Source organism: Schistocerca cancellata, chromosome 9 (assembly GCF_023864275.1).
Source record: "Schistocerca cancellata isolate TAMUIC-IGC-003103 chromosome 9, iqSchCanc2.1, whole genome shotgun sequence".
NCBI lineage: Eukaryota > Metazoa > Arthropoda > Insecta > Orthoptera > Acrididae > Schistocerca > Schistocerca cancellata.
Window position 1 is genome coordinate 135,684,353 of NC_064634.1, and position 26,629 is coordinate 135,710,981.

Here is a 26,629-nt window from a genome sequence, read left to right on the forward strand (position 1 = left end):
AATAAAAAATAGAAATAAAAGGTTATTTTAAGAGATATACAGGGTGTTTCAAAAATGACCGGTATATTTGAAACAGCAATAAAAACTAAACGAGCAGCGATAGAAATACACTGTTTGTTGCAATATGCTTGGGACAACAGTACATTTTCAGGCGGACAAACTTTCGAAATTACAGTAGTTATAATTTTCAACAACAGATGGCGCTGCAAGTGATGTGAAAGATATAGAAGACAACGCAGTCTGTGGGTGCGCCATTCTGTACGTCGTCTTTCTGCTGTAAGCGTGTGCTGTTCACAACGTGCAAGTGTGCTGTAGACAACATGGTTTGTTCCTTAGAACAGAGGATTTTTCTGGTGTTGGAATTCCACCGCCTAGAACACAGAGTTGTTGCAACAAGACGAAGTTTTCAACGGAGGATTAATGTAACCAAAGGACCGAAAAGCGATACAATAAAGGATCTGTTTGAAAAATTTCAACGGACTGGGAACGTGACGGATGAACGTGCTGGAAAGGTAGGGCGACCGCGTACGGCAACCACAGAGGGCAACGCGCAGCTAGTGCAGCAGGTGATCCAACAGCGGCCTCGGGTTTCCGTTCGCCGTGTTGCAGCTGCGGTCCAAATGACGCCAACGTCCACGTATCGTCTCATGCGCCAGAGTTTACACCTCTATCCATACAAAATTCAAATGCGGCAACCCCTCAGCGCCGCTACCATTGCTGCACGAGAGACATTCGCTAACGATATAGTGCACAGGATTGATGACGGCGATATGCATGTGGGCAGCATTTGGTTTACTGTCGAAGCTTATTTTTACCTGGACGGCTTCGTCAATAAACAGAACTGGCGCATATGGGGAACCAAAAAGCCCCATGTTGCAGTCCCATCGTCCCTGCATCCTCAAAAAGTACTGGTCTGGGCCGCCATTTCTTCCAAAGGAATCATTGGCCCATTTTTCAGATCCGAAACGATTACTGCATCACGCTATCTGGACATTCTTCGTGAATTTGTGGCGGTACAAACTGCCTTAGACGACACTGCGAACACCTCGTGGTTTATGCAAGATGGTGCCCGGCCACATCGCACGGCCGACGTGTTTAATTTCCTGAATGAATATTTCGATGATCGTGTGATTGCTTTGGGCTATCCGAAACATACAGGAGGCGGCGTGGATTGGCCTCCCTATTCGCCAGACATGAACCCCTGTGACTTCTTTCTGTGGGGACACTTGAAAGACCAGGTGTACCGCCAGAATCCAGAAACAATTGAACAGCTGAAGCAGTACATCTGCATGTGAAGCCATTCCGCCAGACACGTTGTCAAAGGTTTCGGGTAATTTCATTCAGACACTACGTCATATTATTGCTACGCATGGTGGATATGTGGAAAATTTCGTACTATAGAGTTTCCCAGACCGCAGCGCCATCTGTTGTTGAAAATTGTAACTATTGTAATTTCGAAAGTTTGTCTGCCTGAAAATGTACTGTTGTCCCAAGCATATTGCAACAAACGGTGTATTTCTATCGCTGCTCGTTTAGTTTTTATTGCCGTTTCAAATATACCGGTCATTTTTGAAACACCCTGTAAATACAGACTACTTTGCAAAAGACTGTTGTAACTAATAAGATCATTTTGAGAAACGAAAACATTGAGGAACCCCCTGTTTTTAAACTATTTTCTTAAAAAATCTGTAATAGCAAAGTAACCTCAAATGACGGTACTTTTGAATTCGAACAGTTTCCTAGTCGCTATGGATAATTCCGTCATACGTTTATCGTCATTATCACAGGTGGATATTACAGCGGAAAGCATGTTCAGTCAAAACATTAGGAACCCAGTGTTTCACGAAAGGCTGATTGTCAGGTGCTGAGGCTGGGGCTGTGATAAAACATATTCATTCACACGGCAGCAGCTTACAATAATTACTGTCGCCTTTGTACTTCCTGGAAACTGCGGAGATGGTTGTTACTGTCGTGGTATTTTTAAATGCTTTATTAAGCAACGTTATGTAGGACAGAGGATTGACTACTGTGCACATTATGATGACCTCTCTGCTTTCTTACATTTACTTTTCTACATGTACATGATACATGCAGTTTCTGAGAATTAAGACGCCAAATTATGGAAGAGAAAAGTTGTGGAGCATCAAAGTGAATTTTCAAGTGTAAGAAAGTGACGAAAAATAATCGCCATTTATCAGTTTAATGGACATCGCGTGTATCAGAATAATAGCTTTGCGAATAATAAAATTTACAGAATAACAAAAAAAATTGGTTCAAATGGCTCTGAGCACTATGGGACTTAACTGCTGAGGTCATCAGTCCTCTAGACCTTAGAACTACTTAAACCTAACTAACCTAAGGACATCACACACATCCACGCCCGAGGCAGGATTCGAACATGAGACCTTAGCCGTCGCGCGGTTCCAGACTGTAGCGCCTAGAACCGCTTGGCCACTCCGGCTGGCTTACAGAATAACAGTAAATAAAACACTAAAGTTTGTGAACATCAGTATTGCTTACGTTTGTTATTAATTTTGTCAGTATGGAGATCCATATTGTTGAACACATCTGGATAAAAGAAATCTCTTGACAGATTTCTACTGCATTTTGCATACTGAATAGTTTAAAATGTCTAATGTCGTTATAGGATTAATATAAAAGCTAGTAGTACAGCTAAAAGAGCTCTTCATCCATATTTTTAATTAGAGTAAAACTTGCTTAAAATGGAATTGCGTGGGCCTAAAATAATTTTTCAAATTAGATAAATTTACAGATTACACAAAACTCACTAGGCTACATAAAATTTGTGAGGTGTCATGCACAAAAGTATAAATTTGTAATTATACATGTATTTACGGACCTTCGTTCCTGCATAGTGTTCATTTACTGTATGTTATGCAACAGAAAATTAGACTATTACACTAAATGATAAATAATATGGCATTTCTGTATTTTCACTCGAAATTCATTTTGTGCATATTATACCGGCTTTTATTTGCTTTACATTTCAGCACACATCAAGGAGGGAAACCTGTTTGAACTTCCTGTTCAAAAATATTTTTCTACACCAGTTTTTGCACTGTAGAGTGGTTCCAACAGCTTGGGAGAATTTGTATGTGCTGCAAATAGCATAACATCGTTCAAGCATGCAGTAGATTCTTCGGGCATAGTAATTTTCTAGGGACATAATTTAGCTTTTCTTTTATGTCTTACTGGTCATCTTCTGTGTTGGGGATTTCTGTTAAATCTGTTACTGAAGTAAAAGTGGAGTGAGTTACGAGAAAGTCATCACTTCGAATGTGGCCATGTGCACTACATGAAATGTTCTGCATTTAAATTAATTCAGCAGTTGCTGCTGCATTTTCTTGAGCATCGAAGGCAACAGAAGCCTCTTGTTTTTGACGTTCAAACCCCGCTTTCTTAGAGCATTTGGTAACAGTTTTGGGCCTTCTTTCCCTTACTGCCAAGCCAGTTTACTGCATCCAGGGCAGAAATTCACCAAACAAGAACAAATGCATCTTCGGCTTCTTCATCTCTAAGGACAAGAGAATGCCTCAGTAATCGCCTGTAATGGAACTTGAACGTGAAAATAATGGTCCACAGTTTGTGTGAAGCTGCTTGACCCTGGCAGGATCCAAACAAATGTCACATTTGATAACTTGACTTTTGGGTGGCAGGTTACTTTGTCCAGGACAAGGACAACTTGGCGATTTCCTTTTTTTCATTTTGGCACTGAAAGAGTCCAACCATTCTTCCATAAGACCATTCATCATCCACAACTTTTCATTGCCTCGCCGTGTAACTGGAAGCTTACTGACGTCCACGTTTTTGAAAACATCTCCGTTTTGCCACCTTTTTAATTACCAGTGGATTCTCCATTTCACCTAAAGTGTTTTCACATTTGAGTACAATCAGTCATTGACATATTTCCGTTGGTGCACGTTTCACCTCGAATTGCTAGAGCTTTTGAAGACAGTGTGCAATAGAACAGTCACGTTTCATCAGCAATGGACATGTCTTTCGGGTCATAATTCGCTACTAGGTTGTACGCTATAGACTACCATTCTGTTGCTATGCTTTCCTTCGCATCCTTAGCTTCCTCACACTCTTCATTTCAAATGATGATGTGCCTAGCTTCAAAAACTCTCCAGCAATTATGCGATTTTCAGAGCCTTGCTCTGCACATGAGTCCAGATAAAGGTAAGATTTTTGCCCACGTACTAACGGACCATCCCTACACTACCTCGTTAATTTCATTTCCAGTCTTCATTGCCTTTCTTTTCATTTACCTGTTCCCTTTTATGCATTCATCCCATATCTTATCCTTGTTTATTAAAGTCTCACAAATTTGTGTTTTAGTGAAACATCCATCCCGGAGTTCGGGACCATCACCATTATAGACCTTCATGTCCCGAAATCTCGACAAGACCTAATTTACAATAGTCACACACATAAGCATCTTTTCCGCATCCAGCGCATTCGTTGTGAGCCCACATCTCACAGGCTATACACTGGACCCGAAGTTCACCTTTTGTGTCCTTTGAAAAAACCCCTTCACAAAATAGACATACAGCGTCGTCAACATCAGGGACAGAAACACCAACTTCAATGTCTGGGAGGATTTCTCCCGAATCAAAACTTATACTTGCCTCTTCAACTTCTTCATCTGATTCATGTTGATACACTCACTTATTTCTTCTACTTGTTCTAGAATTTGGTTGTTTTTCATTGCCGCCGTTCTTCATTGTACTACTCTTTTCTTTTCAGTCTTGTTTCTTCTTAGTTTTCTTATTTTTCTTTTCTTTTGCCTCTTCTAGAGCACGTTTATAATGAGAAGAAGTTACAACAGCACAAGTAATGGGTTTAGGGCCTTTGTTTGTCAATTTTCTTTTTGGTCTTGGTATCGGCAATACGCCTTGAGGAGAAACATGACCAAAACGTTGTTGGGAAAAGCACCCTGAGGGCCCAGCTACTGCCAAGTCTCTTGCAGACGGTGTAGTTAATGTCGATGATGTGCGAGGATGAATGCATTGAGCTGATTGACTTGAAGGCTTGTCCTTAGGAGTTCGCCCTTTACTGGCTTTCAGAGCATCCACAGTCATACTTTGAACGTCAATATCTTCAGAGGGAGCAAAGTCAATATCATTAAACACTTTTCGATTTACAAGAAAAATTCCTGTGACTCTGAACCCTGAAATGGCTATTTCAGCTATTTGACATTTCAGGAATGCATTCCCAAGTAGCTCAGCAATATCGTATGGTCCAAGAGGCCTATTGTTGTGCAGCATCCATTGCCTTACGTAGTCACTATAATGATTCTTAAGGGATCCCATGAAGCTCCTATCTAGTGGTTGCAGCTTGTGTGTAGTGTGCGGAGGCAAGCTAACTATTGTAACGTGGTGTTCACGAGCTATGTCAATTACGTCAATATTCTTTGTGTGGGTATGGTAGCCATCTAAAATAAGCAAAATAGAATCATCTTTTGATGGCTTTGTTTTAGAGACAAAATGGATTACTCATCAGTGAAAAGGTTGCTCTGAATCCAACCAGAGGGATGACACCTTCCTATAGAGCCAGGCGGAGCTCCTTTCATCAGTGTATCCGTCATATTTTTCCTGGGGAAAATTAGCATTGGTGGGACGAAAGTACCAGGCGCGCTCATGCAGGACACACACGTTACAAGTGACCCTCTTTCAGCTGCAGATAATGCACCAACTTGCTTTTTTCCCCTCAGGCCGATGACACGAGAAATTTTGCTTTGAACAACACTAAGACCTGACTCGTCTACATTAAAAACTCCATCTGCAGGATATTTGTAGTTACTGAACGCAGCTTCAAGTAAATTGAAGAAATTGTCGACAGCTTGTTTATTAAACCCATTAGCACGTGAAATAGAAGTTGCGGATGGCTTCAAAAGTGACCCTCTTTCAGCTGCAGATAATGCACCAACTTGCTTTTTTCCCCTCAGGCCGATGACACGAGAAATTTTGCTTTGAACAACACTAAGACCTGACTCGTCTACATTAAAAACTCCATCTGCAGGATATTTGTAGTTACTGAACGCAGCTTCAAGTGAATTGAAGAAATTGTCGACAGCTTGTTTATTAAACCCATTAGCACGTGAAATAGAAGTTGCGGATGGCTTCAAAATAGACAGAATATTTTTGTGCCGTGACATAAAATGGTCAAACCAAGCTCGATCAGCAACTTCGCCCTTTACAAATGGATGAGGGATTTTATTTCTTGTGCAAAGCTAGTAGGCCATGCGCCTGACGTCATTTCTGGTAAGGCCGTAGAATTTGGATTCCATAATCAGAAGATATTTACCCAGTTCGTCCTCAAGTCCCTGTGGTAAAACCAGTGGACGTCCCAATTTAATATTAACTATTTCTTCGACCGGTTTATCGATTCGTGAAAGCATTTAGAGCGTAGAACGAGGGACAGAGTACACTTTAACCACTTTTTTCAACCCCACTTTTTTCTCTTTAATAGCTACAATAGCATTTGCAATATTTGCTTTGTCCCACGATTGCCGTTTCGATTTTTTTGGGGGTACAAGATGTCTTCGAGGCATCTGAAACATAAAGAGTAGCAATATTTGTAAATGGTCCCATAATACCAGCAGCAAAAGGGGCCCTTATATCCACCCTCATCATCTTGGGACAAATGATTCTGCCTACGGTTAGTTTGCTTCGCAACTGACGTTAATTAATGTAAAGCGGCATCCCAGCAACAAGCCAAATACGTACCTTACCGTAGTTTTACTAATAACATGTTAGAAATTTGAGTTTTATTCAAGTAAACACTAACCTTTCAAACTTTTGATGACAGCGAAAAAATTCACAGCACAACTACTCACAAACCATGACAGCTACTACGTCTGTGCACTCTACAGTGAAGTTTGGCAACTATTTCTAGTAGTTCATGTGCTTTCCGCTAGAATTAGTGGCCTGTACTTCCAAATATGTAGGGGGCCCATAATACCAGCAGGGGCCCATTTTTCCACCTTTGCCTCTACTGGTCTTCAGATGACCTTACTAGACGGTAAATTACAGCATCATCTGCGAACAACCTTAGAGAATTGCTCAGATTGTCACCCAGGTCATTTATAGAGATCAGGAACAGCAAAGAATGTCCAGATAGCGTGATGCAGTAATCGTTTCGGATCTGAAAAATGGGCCAATGATTCCTTTGGAAGAAATGGCGGCCCAGACCAGTACTTTTTGAGGATGCAGGGACGATGGGACTGCAACATGGGGCTTTTCGGTTCCCCATATGCGCCAGTTCTGTTTATTGACGAAGCCGTCCAGGTAAAAATAAGCTTCGTCAGTAAACCAAATGCTGCCCACATGCATATCGCCGTCATCAATCCTGTGCACTATATCGTTAGCGAATGTCTCTCATGCAGCAATGGTAGCGGCGCTGAGTGGTTGCCGCGTTTGAATTTTGTATGGATAGAGGTGTAAACTCTGGCGCATGAGACGATACGTGGACGTTGGTGTCATTTGGACCGCAGCTGCAACACAGGGAACGGAAACCCGAGGCCGCTGTTGGATCACCTGCTGCACTAGCTGCGCGTTGCCCTCTGTGGTTGCCGTACGCGGTCGCCCTACCTTTCCAGCACGTTCATCCGTCACGTTCCCAGTCCATTGAAATTTTTCAAACAGATCCTTTATTGTATCGCTTTTCGGTCCTTTGGTTACATTAAACCTGCGTTGAAAACTTCGTCTTGTTGCAACAACACTGTGTGTTCCAACTGTGTGGAATTCCAACACCACAAAAATCCTCTGTTCTAAGGAATAAATTTTTGAAACACCCTGTAATTGAAAGTTGGCTGATAGCACTAATGATTGTATTTAAAGTTGGCTGACAGATCTAAAGATTAAATTGGCTGTACAATAGTACTTTAAACTTACGTTTAAAGTACAGAAGTAAATGATGATATTTACATTGACAAAGACGAAAATGACGTAAATTTAAGTACTATAATACAGCCAGTTTAATCTTGAGAGCTGTCACCCAACTTTAAATGCAATCTTTAATGCTGTCAGCCAACTTTCAACCGTATATTCTTATAATGCTCTCGTTCATTTGAAGAGCAAAGTTGGTAAATAAAAAATAGACATTGCAAATTGTGGCTGTTTTCAAGAACTTAGTTTTAACAGTTGCCCCCCTGCAGAAATGGAAGTATCTTCTGATGTGCCCCATAGAAGTGTGTTGGGTACCTTGTTGTTCACCTCATATATTAATGACATGGCAGGCAGTAGCAATAGTAACCTCAACACATTTTGCAGATGATGCAGTTATCTGTAATAAAGTTATATCGGGAAAAAAGTTTCACAAATATGCAAGCATATCGTGAAAAGATTTCAAAGTGGTGCAAAGCTTGACAATTTATTTCACATATTCAGAATACAAAATTTTGCACTTCAGGAAAAGAAAAAGAGTATTACACTATGATTACTTTTATTTTATTTATTTATTTCATGTTCTTGCCATTTCTGCTCTTGAATATGTCACAAGATACGGAACGAGTCAGTTCTGCAAGTTCATGTAATTATTACAGTACATTATATGGTATTATTTAAGTAGTCCAGTAAATTTCAAATGAAGTTCCTTACAGCTTAGGTTCTATGAGAGAAAAACAAAGTATTTAAGTATGCTAGCAATAATAACAGGCATACATATAAGAATCTGGGAATGTATCTAGGTGTTATAGGTACATAGATATTACACATTATGGTTCAGGAACTCTTCTGCAGTGTAGAATAATGCTTGCAATAGGAACCACCTTAAGTTTTTTTTTAACAAGAGCTTATCATCAACAATACCAATACTATGATTCACTGAAGAGTATCGGCACACACAGCTATTTTTCAGAGCAAACTACTGGCCAAAGGTAGTACTGTAGTGGAGCTCTGCACTGCTAACTAAAGCATTTGCTAAGAGTGCTGATGTTGAGTTGTGACAATACAAATTAATTTGCCTCATGGAAGAGTTTAACAGAAAAGCTGGAAAATACGTACCTGTAGGCATCAACAATACACTTAATTTGTGATGGTAGGACATTAAAAGTCATACAACCACTGAAATGGATCCCCTTCTGTACCATACTCAGGTTTGTATATTCAGAGTGGCCATGTCTTGTATTCTTCTAGTATCAAGATTGTGATACACAATATGGGATTTAAAAAGGCCCCTTTTTGGCTTATGAAACTTATATGGGAGAACATATATTGTGTAATAGACATGAGGATTTCAAGTTCCTTAAAGAGGTTTCTGCCTGTGAATCTATAAAGTGGACTCTGTTAATAATTCATACGAGTTGTTTCTGTGCAATCTGGCAATTGGCTGATTCCCCGAAATATGATTCCATAAGCTATAAAGGCATGAAAATAACCACAATAAACTGATTTAATAGTTTACATATTTCTACAGAATTTACATATTTCTACAAAAGCAAATAATGTGTAAAGTATAAAGTGTAGAACACAATCTTTTCCAAAGATTTGGGATGTGTTTGACCTACTTAATTTGCTATCAGTATGTAAATCCAGGTATTTTGTAGTATACACCTTCGCTATCTGCTGGTTACCCAGAATTTCTCTTATTTCTTCTTGAACAGAGGTTGTGTAAAACTGAATAAAGTTTGTGTACTGTAATTAAGTTGAGGACTGATTATTTTAAACCAGTTCATAATATTCATACAAATCTCATAAACTAACACGTCAAGTTTGTGGAACAAATTATCACTAAGTACGATAGCATCATCAGCAAAGATTGTAATCTACAATATTCTGTACAAAGAGGTAGGTGATTGATAAAAAGTATAATAGAGGAGCCTGAAATAAGCCCTGGGGCACTCCACATGCAATGGTACCCCATTCTGATAATGAAAGTATCCAGTGCAACTTTCTGCTTTTTGTCAGAAGGGTATGAATCAAATCATTTCCCTGTTGCACCACTTACACTTAGGTCACAAAATTTTCCAGCCTTCCTCATCTTTTATTGATCAACTCCAAAATGTTGGCAGCAAACTTCTATCAACAAACTTTTCTGAAATCCAAAAAGGCTTTCACAGTTGATACTATGATGATACCTACATCTAAATTTATACTCTGCAAACCACCATGAGGTGTATGGCAGTGGGTACGTCCCATTGTATTACTTACTAGGGATGGAGCATAGGAAGAATGATTGTTTGAATGCCTTTGTGTATGCAGCAATTACTCTGCTTACCCTTACAATCTCTATGTGAGCGATACATGGGGGGCTGTAGTATATTCCTAGAGCCAGTTTTTGGAACTTTGTTAATAGACTTTCTCAGGACAGTTTACATCTAAGATAGATGTGAACTGTCCCAAGAGTCTTCCAGTTGTTCCTTTACTATCTCTGTGACAATCTCCCTAGGATTAAATAAATCTGTGACCATTCATGCTGCAGTTCAGCTTTTGCTTTCCTATCCTCAATTTCATTTCCTGTCTCATTTGCTATGGACTGAACGCTAACTTTGGTGTCACTAACATCCTTTACGTATGACTAGAATTTCTTTGGGTTCTGCGAAAGATCACTTGACAGTGTTCTGCTGTGATAGTCATTGAAGGCATCGTGCATTGATCTCTTGACAGCCAAATGCGTTCCATTCAACGCTTTTCTATCTGTAGCCTTACACTTTGTTTTACACCTATTATGCAGTAATCTCTGTTTCTTTAGAAGCTTCTTTAAAGTGACTATATACAGTGGAGGTTTCCTCCCATTATGAACTGTTCTACTGGGTACATATCTATCCTCTGCACAGTCAACTATTCTTTTAAACTTGAGCCAGAATTCCTCTGTGTGCTCCTGTCCGGTGCTGAAAGTCTCAAGTTCCTGACTGAGATATGACACTACTAATTTTTTATCTGGTTTACTGAACACACAGATCTTTCTGCTTGTTTTAGTTGGCCTTCGTACTTTGATAATCATTTGGTGCCACAACAACTGTGCCATGGTCCCTGATACCAGTTTCAAATTGGACATCCTCAAAGAAATCAGGTCTATTTGTTGCCAATAGATCCAATATATTTCCATCATGAGTGGGCTCCCTAACTACTTGTTCTAAGAAAGTTTTGAGAGAAGGCTTGTATTAAAGTCTCACAGGATATCTTATCATGCCCATCCCAAACAAAAGTGTAATTTTCCTAATTAATTGTAGGATGATTAAAGTCTCCATCGATTATTACAGTATGATTGGGGAACTTACATATAAGTGAACTGAGGTTTTCTCTGAAGTATTCAGTTACTTCAGGAGATGAATCTGGTGGGCGATAGAAGGATCCAGTTATCATTTTATGCCCACCCCTCATATTAAGTCTTGACCAAACAATCACACATGCTACATCAATTTCTACCTCGGAAGATTTGAGTTTATTGCCTGCTGCGACAAGTACTCCATGACCATTTCCCATTTGCCTATCCATTCAATATAACAGTCCTGGATACTATGGATTGCAAGAGAACACTTTAGCCATCATCACTTCTTACTTGAACAACAGGAAACAATTCGTTTCAGTCAGGAATATGCATTCTTCCTTGCTCGAGATAGACACAGGTGTTCCCCAAGGATCTATCCTCGGACCTTTCTTTTTCAGTGTTGCAATCAATGACCTGCCTTACAACATACCACATCCTGTCATACGTTATGCAGATGATACTACGCTTTTTACCTCTCATCAGAACATCTCTGAACTCAATCACATAACAAAAGAATCTCTTGACATAGCTTTGGGCTGGTTTATTGCTAATAAACTCTTATATAATCCCGATAAAACACAACAGCTCATACTAGGCATGACAAAGGATATAGATACTAAATCAGTAAAACTTCTATGTATTCACATTGACTCCAAACTTAATTGGCAAGAACATATCAATAATGTCTGCAAAAAGATACCTTTGGCATCATGCCTTTTTTTGAAACTAAGGGACATGGTAAGCATGGATTACCTTCAGATGACATATTTTGGTCTTTTCCAATTGCATATATCATATGGCCTTATTATATGAGGGCTAAGTCAAAGTTAGATATACCTAGGCACAGGTTAGCAATGGCTGGAAATTCTCACAAAGTAAACCCACTCAGAATTTTCAATAAGTTATCAGTCTTTGCTCGGACCATGGATATAATTAGTTTTAAATGTAAGTGGTACAACTGATTAATGGATCACCCTTTTTATAATATTAAAGAATACTTTGATTTACCAGATTATTATATTAACTTTTAAAAACTGTTGCTTTTAATTGTATTATTATGTACTGCATAAACTTTGTAGAACTAATATTTAATGCTACACATTTTACTACTGTGCATTGTATGTACTTTATCTTGTATCAAACTGATGAAACCCATATCATTGTGAAATGATTTATGGTGAATGAAGATTCTTGATTCTACCATACAGTAGTTTCTCTAAAACATCGGAAAAACTTGTGAATAATGAGATTTACCATTATTTATCAGTATCTGCATTATCTCCATCATTGTAAAATTGTTTTACAACTGGATGTCTCATCTTACAAAATTGCTAAGCTGTATGGGATACATACCACATAGGACTATCAGGGTATATTGAATTTATACAAAGATGGGTGGCATTAATTGTTGTGCTTTTGTTAGAGAAATGTTGGAAAACCCGATTGGAAAACACAGAATGTTAGATACCAATTGTTCTATGAATGCCTACTTACACAGTTTGAAGAACAACTACGTACTAAGTGAAGAATTTGAAGATACTCTTCAGCCCCCTACATATCACTCCCATAGAGACTCCGAAGACAAGATTAAGACTAATTGCAATATGCACAGAGTTGCTCTTCCAACACGCCACACTTGACTAGAGTGGGAAGAAACATGTGGTTCAGTTGCCTTCCTCTGGCCTTTGAACTGACTTACCCATCCTGTTATAGGCACCAACAGTTTAATGTAGGTTCTGCATCATGATGCAGCTTATCATTTTTCACATTAAGAAATATTACCAGAGGTGAAATAAGTGATAAATGAGTGATAAAAATCCTATGACTGACCTTTGTAACCTGACAGTTAACCACTGAGCCACACAACACATAAATGTCAAACATCTCACATTATTTTATGTTATCAAACACTATTAATAGGTCAACAGATCCTATGATGGTGCATTGATTTTTCTTAACTCTTGTCCTTGTTATCAAATGCAACATCATAACAGATCAAATGCAACATCATAACTGCCTCTGTGTTGCCTTTATTTTCCTGAAGGCAAACTGATAGTCGAACCTAATTTTTTCTCTTTCTTCTGTATATTCTTCAATTCTCTGTACATACTTCCATGATACAACATCATCAATCTCAATACTCATGGCAAGGGCTAGATTTGAACACGTTGACCTGTGCAACTACTCAATGCGGCCATTAACAAACTCTTATCAGCTGCCACTTTGGTGACTGAGACATTCTGTATGTTTTGGTTTTTCTTTGTCTTTGTTTCCTGTGCAGAACAGTGCTTGTTATAATATGTGAGCTATTCAGTATGCGTTCTTGGTCTGAATATTTTCAACAAGGGAAGGAAGAAAAGAAGATTAGGGTGTAATGACCTCTAGATAATAAGATCATCAGAAATGCAACACAAGCTATATTTGGGTAAGTGTCAGGCAGGAAATCACCTACTGCTTTTCTAATTAATCATGCTCATGTTCTCCTTACATGAAATGGAGAAACCACAGAAAACCTAAATATGTATAGCCAAACATTGATTTGGACTGTGCTCCTCACAAATGAAGAGCATGTTGCTTAACTACAATGCCCTCTCACTCAGTCATTTTGTACAGTTTTAGATGTTTCGATTGCTGCTATATGTTAACAGTTTTTATTGAGAAACACCTCCTTAAACTGGACAAATATTTATCTAGAAGTGCATTAAATTTACAATTTTATGATAGTGGAAATTCCAGGATGAAACAATAAACATAAAAAATGAAAAGGAACAAGGCAACAATTCATTTACAGGTGAAACGCACAAAAGGATGCACTATTAAACTGCCAGAAAATTATAGTAGCTTTTAGGCTTCTGTTTTCTTTTCAGTTTTAAAGTAAACATTCTATCTAATTCTCTCCACTCTATCTAATTCTCTCCAAGTCTCTCTAAAGCTGACTTGCCAAATTATTAATAATCATGGTATACTCATGGCAATGATTTCTTGACAGCAGTTCACCATGTGGAAATCAAGCTGATAGCCCTCAAACCAAACAAACATGGTGTCAGGAACAGATGATGCTAGTTCTTTGGTGTTAATAACACCCGTTGAAGATTACCAGTTTGTCATCATCAGAGTTTCATCGAAGTTCAGAAGCTCTTGGGAATCAAAGTATGACATTGGCCTGATTATATTCTGGTGCAAAGAGTGTAAATGTCAGAATATCTATATGATAACATTTAGAGTACCAAAGCTAAGTATCATTTTTAAACTTTATCAGTTTCCTGTAAGAGCCTGCTCAGTCATTATCACCCTATTGTGTTGATGACACCGTTCTTTTGATGAGCATAAGCTTGGTCTACAAATAACTACATTTTAAACAATGACATTTTTATACATTTCATACTTTTTCGTAATTTATGTAGTATAACATAAATTTCAAGGTGACTTTATTTTTTAATGACAGCTTCACCACACCAGGGAACCACAATACTTCATATATCAACAGATCAGACAGTAAATATTGGAGAAAGGGTACAGTTAGACTGCAAAGTAAATAATGGAGGAAATTATTCAGTGATATGGTTGCATATTGATCCTAACAGACCAGAGACTCCATTAATTATATCCAATGGCAGTTCACTTCTTACTCATAATGCACGATATTCTGTGATAACTGATACAGCCACCTCAGAATACTGCCTTTTGGTAAGTACAGATATTTACTGCCAGTTGATTTTAATTTACTTAGAGGCAACAAACTTTTAGTGACTACAGTTCAATCCTATTTTACAAAATATTTTGCAATATGGCATCATAATGTACTCACTAGTTAAGCATTACTGACTAGTTCAGCATTGCAGAAAAACAAAATCGAATAGAGATTGTATGCAGAGTTTTTCTACGTATGAATGAAATGTACCAATAGCTTCAAAATCCATTACATATGATATTAGTTTAACTATATACTAATAAATTTCTTGTGGATGCTAGAACCATTCAAAAGAAAAAGAGAGAGGGAACTGACAATTACAATTCATACTGTATGTGACAACAGATAGGACTTTCTAGGATGGTAGCAAAAATTGACTGTAAGAGAGAGGCAGGGACAGAAGAAAGAGAGGGCAAGTAGAGAGTAATGTGGGTGAAGTTGGTAATACTGGTGTAACACTGGCAGTGCACTAAGTGTATCACTGCACAACTAGTATCACAGCTATCAAATGACAAAAATTAATGTGAATTGAAGGGGAAGGCAGGAACCAAAATGAAACCTGTGTTCCAGTGGAGATACAAAAAGGTGAGTAGCAAAGCTTTGGCACCATAAGCTATTTATTAAGACTGATAAACTACTACCTATTAAAAAAATCCCACTTTGTTCGGTTCAGATTCAGAAAAATACACACATTAAGTATGTAACTAAAAGAGACACAATGGCTAGATGCCATCATGCGTAGAGGTTCCAAGACTGTGAGAACTGAATGGCATTGCCCCATATGGATACTCTGCTGTGGCCCAAAACAAAGCAAAATACAAAGTGATTGCATGTGTCACCATGTGTGGAATTAATGACCCATGGAATCAGAAGACAGCTCTCCAAAGCGACTAGAGAAAGCTAAAAGGATGGAGCACATGAGTCATAAACCACTGGATTGCAACTGGTCCAGCTTGGAAAGCTATAGCCCTTGCAAGCTACCTGCCCTAAGCAATGCACAACACTGACTTACCAGATTTGTCCTTGAATAGTCATTTTGAAGCAGTCCTCAGGTCTTTGTTCAAAGCACTGGCCTACAAATCAAACAGTAGTTTATAAACAAAAGCACTGGTTCACACAAAAAGAGGAGCATTTGCATGGATTCAGCATTGCCAGTTCACCACTGGTGCACACTGGAGAAAGCCTGCTCTTACTTGGATGGGAATTCTGGACATAAGCCCCAGGGAACAGATTACAGAAGTGTGTGTGCAGGGGGGGGGGGGGGGAGAAAAGACAATCCTGTTGGTAGGTGTCCACTGCACCATGACTGCTTTGGAGAGCAACTAGGTTCAACTGCAAGAAGAGAGTTCATTGATTCAATGGTGACTCAAGATGAAAGTGCTAACTTCTCAACAGAATTCCTAAATTTGCTCAATTTTCCCAGTATGCCTACCCAGTATCCCTACAGAAAAAAGCTTCTAAATAAAAACACAGAAGCAGAAATATTAACTGAAAAAGAAAGAGGCAAGTCAGTGTTCACACCACAGATTTCACTCAATTCAACTAACTTACCATTAAGTTCTATAAAAGGCTCCAGTGTGACTATCAGTAATGCACAAGGGCAAACAGTCCAAATTTTTGGAGTAAATTTAAAACAATAATATTTCTCACATGGTAAACTATACATAGAGTGTGCTGAACCACCACAAATTCTATTTGTATTTGCACTTGAGTGCAAAATACCAAATCTAGTTTTTAGCAATATGCTTTGAATAAGGTAGATGCTGCACAAATGAGAAGATTAATTACATATTTTTTGTCAGTTCAGAAAACAAATGAAAAAAAAGCTAAGCGGAACTGGTCCTTTACATCTAGTAATTGAGTACAAAAGTCTATTACCAATTTTATGAAATGTTGATTACAAATTTCTGATACTTGTTTGGGACACTTATGAAGCTTCTTCATAATATTAACACTTTATATGAAATCCTTACCAGGCTTTATACATTGTTTTGGACTTGGTATTGGCATTCACTATTAATGGATAGTTTTCATCTTTTAGACTTCTTAAATAGCTTTGTAAGGGTTTTCAATCAATGGAAAATCTGGGATGTAGTAATAGCTATATGAAAAGGATATCTTGCTACTCACCACTTAGAAGAGGCTTTGAGGCAGACAGACACATTGAAAAAAGGCTGTTAGATATTATTTAGCATCAGACATAGACAAAACACATTCACATATTCACATTCAAACGCTCACTGTTGTCTCTGCCTGTAGATGCCTCTACATGACAAGTAGCAGTTTACACTTTTGTTACACTGAAGTAACTCCAGAAACAATGTTATTTGTAATTATAATACAAGCATTTGTTATACAAATGGTCTAGTCTAGACACCTCTGCTGAACCATCATTTACTGGTTTTTTCTTATTGGTTCTGTCCACCTACTTGTTGGACAGGTAGAGTTACAAGGTGGTTATAAACTCTTCATTTTTACTATCAACACAGTAGCTGCAGTATACATACTCCCACTTGACATTCTGAAGCAACTACACAAATTCCCTTACATTATTTCTATTGACTACAAGTATTTTATACTCTGAATGAGAATCATGTGCCATGTTGTGGTTTTTAATTAGCAGAATGACTAAGCTAAAAAGCAAAGAAATGTGGTCATATAAACTTTTGGAGATTGTATGCAGTGTGTACACTGATGAAAAATCAGTAGCAAACAACTGAAGAATAAATTCTAATGTAATTGAATATAATAGAGGGAAACATTCCACGTGGAAAAAATATATCTAAAAAGAAAGATGATGAGACTTACCAAACAAAAGCGCTGGCAGGTCGATAGACACACAAACAAACACAAACATACACACAAAATTCTAGCTTTCCCAACCAACGGTTGCCTCATCAGGAAAGAGGGAAGGAGAGGGAAAAACGAAAGGATTTGGGTTTTAAGGGAGAGGGTAAGGAGTCATTCCAATCCTGGGAGCGGAAAGACTTACCTTAGGGGGAAAAATGGACGGGTATACACTCGCACACACACACATATCCATCCACACATATACAGACACAAGCAGACATTTGTAAAGGCTTTTGTTTGGTAAGTCTCATCATCTTTCTTTTTAGATATATTCTAATGTAATTGGATAGATAAAAAAATCTACTCACCAAGCAATCGCAAGAGAATACACACATATAAAGGTATTGAAATTTGCAAGACTTTGGAGCAAATGGGTCCTTCTTCATCAAGAAGGGTTGAAGGGGGAGGAAAAAGTGTGAAGGAAAAGGAATGGCGAGTTTTAGGAAATGGGAAGAGTTTGGGAAAGCTGCCTAGAATCCCATATCAGATGGGATGAGAAGAATAGAATGATTGTTGGGGACTGCACCAGACAAGATCTGGTTTTCAAATCTCATCCTGTGCAGTCCCCAACGATCACTCGTTTCTTCTCATTCCATCTGGCAAGTCACCTCTGACCCATTGTTCTGGGCAACTTGTCCAAACTCTTCCAATTTTCTAAACCTCACCAGTACTTTTCCTTCACCCCTCTTCCTTCCCCTTCAACCCTTATGCCAGAAGAAGGAGCCAATGACTCTGAAAGCTTTCAAATTTGAGTACATTTATATGTGTGTTCTCCTGCTGTCATTTGGTAAGTAGCATTTTTGCTTATCCAATTCCATTATATTTTCAAAAGTTGAAGAATAAGTTCTGGTAGCTCTTCAGGGTACTATGCTGTTTGTTTTTTCCAGGTACTGCTTAAAAAACATAAGACTATAATTAACTAGAAGGTTGGTTTGAACTGTACAGTGCCTTGCAAGTCATGGTCCTATTGGAGGTGGTATGGTACTGCCTTGTCTGACCAATGGACTTACTTATTCAACCATTTAAAGGGAGACCATGGTGCAATTCTGCATGTTTTACTTTAACAAATATTGCCTGGCATCTTACTACTATGCTGCCAATCTAGGTAGCAACACTTTTAAAATACTGAGTGGATTTTAAAATGTGACATATTTATGTGTAAGGTGTCAGTGTGTACTTTGAGTAAAAAAGTGACAGAGCTTCTCTTGCATCTTATAACGGCTGATCAATGTCTCCCTCTACAAAAACTCTTTAAACATGGCATCAGATTGGACGCAAAATATAGCAATTATTGTAATTGTTTTGTTCATCTGTGGGTCATTTTTTCAAGGATATTTCCAATTCTTTTGCATTACAGTTTCAGAGTAACAAATATAATTCATATAGACAGGCACTTATGCAATTGCAGTTCTGGTTTGTCAAGAATGGGACAGGTAGTTGGCCAAGGCCTTATTGTACGACTATTGTGACATTTGCTCGACGTAATTTAGAGAACATACAGAATGAGATATACAAATTTATAGTTGTGCCTATTATACACTTCTGTTGCAAATCACACAGGAAAATGTTTATTGTGCAGAAAGAGTATTAAAAGAATGAAAAAAGTGCCTCTCTTTTCTAATGTTGTTCCGTAGTCTAATTTTTAAAATATGTAGCTTCATTAAAAACCAGTTAATTAGCACTTACATGCTGCTGAAAATAATGAAGCATATAATACACACCAATAAAATAATATTACATATTGACCAGAGTATATATTAATGAGATATTATGGATGCTATGAACAGGTCACTCTTGCTGTATTGTTCTGGCATCCACCAAAGATAAACTTCTATTTTACACTGCAAATGGTTCGAATTTCATGTGGTGGGCTAATTAATTTTGAAATAATACAATAAGTTCACACATTAGCAAAGTGATAGGCATGTTACCATGGAGCTGATGTATGAGGCTATAATAAATGAAAGAATCATTTGTTTACTGAATAATTTCTTTACAATCATTTGAGGAAGACTGCGGAACATCTGGTATGGTTGCAATGCAAATCATACCTCCACTTTGGCTGATGGGTGAACTGATGATGTCTGTCTGCACTAATTGTGCTAGTCCACATGGGGAGGTGGCACACAGAATAATAACTTTTTTTGTTCTCACTGCAGGAAGAGGTGATGTGTTTCATCTACAGACAAGGGTGGTCATACAACAGTTTGTAGGGGAGGGTGGGGGTCTAGACCTGGGGGTGTGAAGTATTTTTAATATTTTTGCATATGAATTGTGATTTGTAAGTAACCATATAAAAGCTCCAATTCTGACTCTGTCAATAACCTGCAATATACCAGTTTTATATCATTTTCTTGAAAGAAAAACACCTCGCTACATTATATTTTTTCTTCCCCTGAGAGCTACAGGGTGGGGAGTGGAGGGGTGGGGTAGGTATGGAGGTCCTTGTATACAGATACTGAAGAATAGCTGAGAAGTAAAAAACAATACTTCGTTGCTGTTTTCCTTGACAAGAAGACAAAATGTTGCATTGAATGTAACATGTCAAGCGGACACAAGAAAACTGTTTTTACTGCAACAAATATGTACAAAATACAGAATTTCATCTTACTGACTGTTTCAGGATCTGTCATGCTTTGTATAAATGTAAATAATAGGGAATCTTGATTGAAATTGTTAATTGTTACTTGCCTTTACTAAAATCTTGAGCACTCTTTGAGACTTTCAGGCATGCACAGACACATTCAGATGCTGTGGCTAAGACGGAGTACTGGGTGTAAAAAATAGGACTGCAAAGTGTTAATCAAGATGCTTAGTTTGATGTATTTTGGATTGAGAAGTATCTCACATCGTGTTGCATTAGAGACCAGGATACTGGCTTACTTTGCAAAAGTAAAAAAAAAAAGATTTCTTAAGCAAAAGAGAGCAGCAAGAAGTCTGTGTAAAGTAGGTGACCGCACATGTTGCAGAGGCCTCTTCATTGACCTTGGAATTCGCACTACCACTTCCCAGTACTTTTTTCTCCCTGAATGCTATTAGCTGCTAATAATAAATGAGTACTGAATTGTGACTAAGTAAACAAAAAAAAAGATTTAAATAAATGTCAGTATGCTCTTTGGCTTCTTGTAAAGAGTTAGATGATGACCAGTTTGTCTTTAGGAAAGGCAAAGTCACTGGAGAGGCAATTATGACATTGTGGTTAATAATGGAACCAAGACTAAAGAAAAATCAAGACACGTTCATAGGATTTGTTGATCTGGAAAAAGTGTTCAACAATGTAAAATGGTGCACAATGCTCAAAATTCTGAAAAAAAATAGGGGAAAGCTATTGGGAGAGATGGGTAACATACAATATGCATAAGAGCCCAGAGGGAATAATAAGAGTGGATGACTAAGAACAAAGTGCTCAAATTAAAAAGGGTGTAAGACAGGGATGTAGTCTTTCACCGCTACTGTTCAATCTGTATATAGAAGAAGCAATGATGGAAATAAAAAAATGGTTCAGGAGTGGAATTAAAATTCAAGGTGAAAGGATATCAGTGATAAAATTCGCTGATGACATTGCTATCCTGCGTGAAAATGAAACAGAATTACATGGAGTGCTGAATGGAATGAATGGTCTACTGAGTACAGAATATGGTTTGAGAGTAACCTGAATAAATATGAAAGTAATGAGACATAGCAGAAATGAAAACAGCAAGAAACTTGAACATCGGTATATATGGTCACGAAGTAGATGAAGTTAAGGAATTCTGCTACATAGGCAGCAACATAAACAGTGATGGCCAGAGCAATGAGGATACCAAAAGCAGACTAGCACTGGCAAAAAGGGCATTCCTGGCCAATGGAAGTCTACTAGTGTCAAACATAGGCCTTAATTTGAGGAAGAAATTTTTGAGAATGTACGTTTGGAGCACAGCATTGTATGGTAGTGAAACATGGACCATGGGAAAACCGGAACAGAAGAGAATTGAAGCATTATGCTTGCTATAGATGAATGTTGAAAATTAGGTGGACTGATAAGGTGAGCAATGAGGAGATTCTCCACAGAATTGGAGAGGAAAGGAATATATGGAAAACACTGACAAGGAGAAGGGTCAGGATGATAGGATATCTATTAAGACATCAGGGAACGACTTCCATGATACTGGAGGGAGCAGTAGAAGGCAAAAATTGTAGAGAAAGACAGAGATTGGAATACATCCACCAAATAACTGAGGACATAGGTTGCATGTGGTACTCTGGGATGAAGAGATTGGCACACAGTAGAGGAATTCATGCCAAGCTGCATAAATCAGTCAGAAGACTGTAAGGGGGGGGGGGGGGGGGGGGAAGAAAAAAAAGGGGGGGGAGGTGGAAGTTCATAGTGAAGCTCTTTATTCTGCTGCAAAGATTTCCAACAAGCTCTCATGTGAAATAAAGGAAAAATGAAAGATGAAAGAACTCCTACAAACAAACAAAAATAAAAAGTCTTACTTTCTATTTCACTGTGAATTCCCAATTATCTGGATTCAAGGAATAAAGGTTCTTGTTCGGCTGCATGCATGTGTATTCTTACAGCACATACATAATTGTTGCCTTATTATTTATTTATTTAGAATTTCTATTATTAATGTACAGGGTTAAAATAAATGATCCATCAGATTTCAAAACACTGCTTATTGACAAGCATAGAACATACAAAGATGGGTGATACATCAGAAAGCAGATACACTCACCAAGTTTAAAAAGCCTGCCTCATGACTTGAGCACTTGCTAGATGGTAGGAGTGTGATGACACTCAACAAGATGGAGGCAGCGCAGGAGAAGAGTTTTAGTATGTTAGAATGTGCGAAGTGTTCTTTGGTTATGAGTGTTCAGCATTCATTTGTACACAAATGGTGAAAAGCTGCACCTGGTTACCAGAGCATTTTGTGATTGTTTTGTTAGTTCTGTGACACTGGTTGTCTGTGTAAAGGGAAAAGTATAGGATGACTGATTGTCTGAGGAAATTATGGAGTGTTTGAGACAGAGCTTTGTGCACAACCCACAGAAATCAACTTTTCATACAAGCCAGGAACTGGGCATTGCGCAGAAAAGAGTGTGCAATGTGTTGTGGTGACATTTGCATTTCAAACTCTACCATTTGCAACTGTTAAAACACCTGACTTCAGATGATTATGTCAGCTGATTAGGATTTAATATTCTAATGCAGCAAGCTATGGAAGATGATGACTTTGTGGGGATGTTGTAATTCAGAGATGAGGCGACTTTCCATCTTTTGGCAAAAGTGAGTGTGTGGGGTACTGAATAGTGGCATGTCTGTGTTGAGTTGGAAAGGGATTTACAAAAAGTGAATCTCCTAGAAAAAGTTGTATGGCCCCCTTTTCTTCATCAAGTAGATGGTGAAAGGTTCTGTGTACCTGGATGTGTTACAGTTGTGGTCATTGACACAACTGATTGCTGACACATTGGCTTCCAACTTTCAAAAGAATGGGGCTCCACCTCACTGGAGCACAATAATCAATGCCTTCCTGAACAGAGAACTGCCATGTAGCTGGATAGTGTGTTCACCAGATCTGACGCCATGTGGTTTCTTCCTGGGGCATTATGTTAAGGACAAAGTTTATGTACTCCCAATGCCAACAACATGAAAGAATTGCAGGAATGCATCACTGCTGTTGTGACAGATGTTGATGGAAACATGCTAGTGAACATATGGACAGAACTGGATTATCATTTGAATGTGTGCCAGGTGATCAAGGGCACATACAAGGAACATCTGTAGAATGCATCCAAAACTTGATGAGTGCACCTATTTTTTCATAATCACCCTGCTTTGCACATTGTGTTCTTGCAAACAAATATGCTTTGGAACCTGATTGATCTTTTAGTCTAGCCCTGTAATGTGTAACATTTATCATGAGGAAACAAAATTAATTTCTAGAAGGGTCATCCAGAAATAAGTTTCCCCATTATTTTTTAAAAAATCAAGTTATTTAGCTGGATATATAGTGCATACGTAACAGAGATGTGACAGAACAGTAACATGATGGCTGCACAAGTTTCACCCATTGTCAGTAGTCCAGCAGCAGTGGCTGAAAATAACGACTCTTATTCTTTATAGCACCAACTGTGAGATTTGGTCTGAGGTGAAGTTCCTTAACACACAAAACATAATGCCAATCAAAATGCATTGTTAACTGTCAAGTGTATAGACTGGAGGCAATGAGCAAACAGATGGTGCATCACTAATGTAGACAATTTTCCAAAAGTCATCAAAGTATCCACATTGAAGAGGTCTGGGAGGGGGAAGCGGGGGGAGGCAACTGCCCATTATCAATGATAACCTTGTATGCTGGTCATCCATCATACAGTCCAGATCTAGCTTCCAGTGATTTCCATCTTTTCTTAAAACTCAAGAAATTCCAGACCTCTGGTCAATATTTTCACATACACCTCAAGAAATTCCAGTCCTCTGGTCAGTGTTTTCACAATGATGGCAAGCTGAAGATGACTTTCAAACACTGGTTCTCTTCCCTGATGGCAGCCTACTTCAACACAGAAATACAGGAGCTGACCCCATGATGTGATGAGCATCTCATCTCTGGTGGTAATTATACCAAAAAATAGCTCAAATATTGGTGTAGCTGTTGCTAATAATTTTTTTCAAGTAACTATTTTTTTGTTATAAAAAAAAATAAAGAAACTTAATTTCTGGCTGATCCTCATAGTAACTGGAAATACTGAATAATGGGATCTATGGAATATTCTGGTTGAATGAATGCATCTAAATTATTAATATGTTTTTGCTCTTTGTTTATGCAAACTGGTAATGCTTTTAATGTTATCCTGGTAATTTTAGATAAGGGATATTCATGATACAGATGAAGGACATTATCAGTGCCAAGTGGTAATTAGTCCAAATCAAAGAATTACCAGGGAAGTGAAACTACAAATACGCAAACCACCTGTGATCTTAAACAATTCAACAAGCACACTGACCTTAAGGGAAGGTCATTCAGTCACACTGGAATGTTTTGCCACTGGCTATCCTCCGCCGCAAGTTTCTTGGCGCCGAGAGAACAACATACCTCTTCCATCAGGTGCTACAATTTACAGGTAATTGTAATTGCTATTGAGTAACTTGGATTAGATTATGGGAGAATAATAGTAACAATAAAAAAATGCCCGTCTGATGAAAATTTTTCTGTGTCACTTGAAAGAGGGTGGTTCATGGTGTGGGTTCCTGTAGTCATGTCCTAGTTCATGAACCACGGGCAACATATGAGGGGCCAAGTAAGTGGTCCTGACAGTCGGGATACCAGTTACTTTGGAATAAGGCTGGGCATCTCAGACATATTCTGAGTCGTGGTCACCTTTGTGCTCATACGGCAAAGACTACCAAATCCACCGGTTAGTCCCTGAGCCGTTAGGGGTAAAACCCAATGGGACTTGGGGCAAGTAAGGCTAGCAACCTGCTTCCCTGGTACTTTAAATATGATGCTGGCAACAATCAGAGCAAAATGCCTCGGACCTTTGGAGGTGACGGAGTCCCACCTCTAACTGACAAACCAGGGACTTCTAAGATACGACTTGGCAAACAAATGGTAATGAGATGGGGAGCTATTAATATCAATGGGGGCTACTCTGGGAAGAAGGTAGAGCTGGCAGAGGCTGCAAGTAAGATGGGGCTGGACGTTTTAGCTGTTAGTGACATTCAGGTAAGGGGTGAGAAAGAAGAGGAAGTGGGAGAATACAAGGTCTACCTGTCAGGAGTCAAAGCAGGAATAGCACAATGGGGTGTAGGGCTTTACATCAGGAAAGAAATGGAACCCAGCGTACTTGCAATAAGATATGTAAACAAACGACTGATGTGGATAGATTTGACAGTGTCTAGCAAGAAAATTAGGATTGTGTCAGTATATTCGCATTGTGAAGGGACAGATCGAGATAAGATGGATAGTTTTTATGAGGCACTCAGTGATGTAGTTGTTAGAGTAAAGGACAAGGACAGTGTTCTGCTCATGGGTGATTTTAACGCCAGGATAGGAAATCGAACAGAAGGGTATGAAAAGGTTATGGGTAAATTTGGAGAGGATATGGAGGCCAAAAGGAACGGGAAACAACTCTTGGATTTCTGTGCCAGTATGGGCTTAGTAATCACAAACTCCTTTTTAAACATAAGAACATTCACCGGTATACTTGGGAAGGCAGGGGAACCAGATCTGTCATTGACTATATAATAACAGATCAGGAATTCAGGAAGGCTGTGAGGGACACACGTGTATTCAGGGGATTCTTTGATGACACTGATCATTATTTAATCTGCAGTGAAGTTGGGATTGTGAGGCCGAAAGTGCAGGAGGTCAGGTCCATATGTAGGAGGATAAGAGTGGAGAAACTTCAGGATAAGGAAACCAGGCACAAGTACATAACAGCGATCTCAGAAAGGTACCAGTTAGTTGAATGTAGTCAATTACAGTCATTGGAAAAGGAATGGACAAGGTACAGGGACACAGTACTAGAAGTGGCTAAAGAATGTCTTGGAACAGTAGTGTGTAAAAATGGATGAAGCAAACAGCTTGGTGGAATGATACAGTCAAGGCAGCCTGTAAAAGGAAAAAGAAGGCGTATCAAAAATGGCTACATACCAGAACCCGGGTAGACAGAGAAAGTTATGTTGAAGAAAGAAACAAAGCCAAACAGATAATTGCAGCATCCAAGAAGAAATCGTGGGTAGACTTTGGAAACAGGTTGGAGACTATGGGTCAAGCTGCTGGAAAACCATTCTGGAGTGTAATTAGCAGTCTTCGAAAGGGAGGTAAGAAGGAAATGACAAGTATTTTGGACAGGTCAGGAAAACTGCTGGTGAAT

General features: G+C 38.6%; 1 protein-coding gene across 1 annotated transcript in view; it reads left to right on the forward strand.

Annotated features, from left to right (window-relative positions):
- Window positions 1-26,629, forward strand: part of LOC126100354 (lachesin-like) — a 133,320-nt gene that overhangs the window by 43,269 nt on the left and 63,422 nt on the right. Inside the window, exons 2-3 of the mRNA XM_049910965.1 lie at window positions 14,678-14,919; window positions 24,618-24,874. Of these exons, the coding sequence (XP_049766922.1) occupies window positions 14,678-14,919; window positions 24,618-24,874 (499 nt within the window). The remainder of the gene's footprint in view (window positions 1-14,677; window positions 14,920-24,617; window positions 24,875-26,629) is intronic.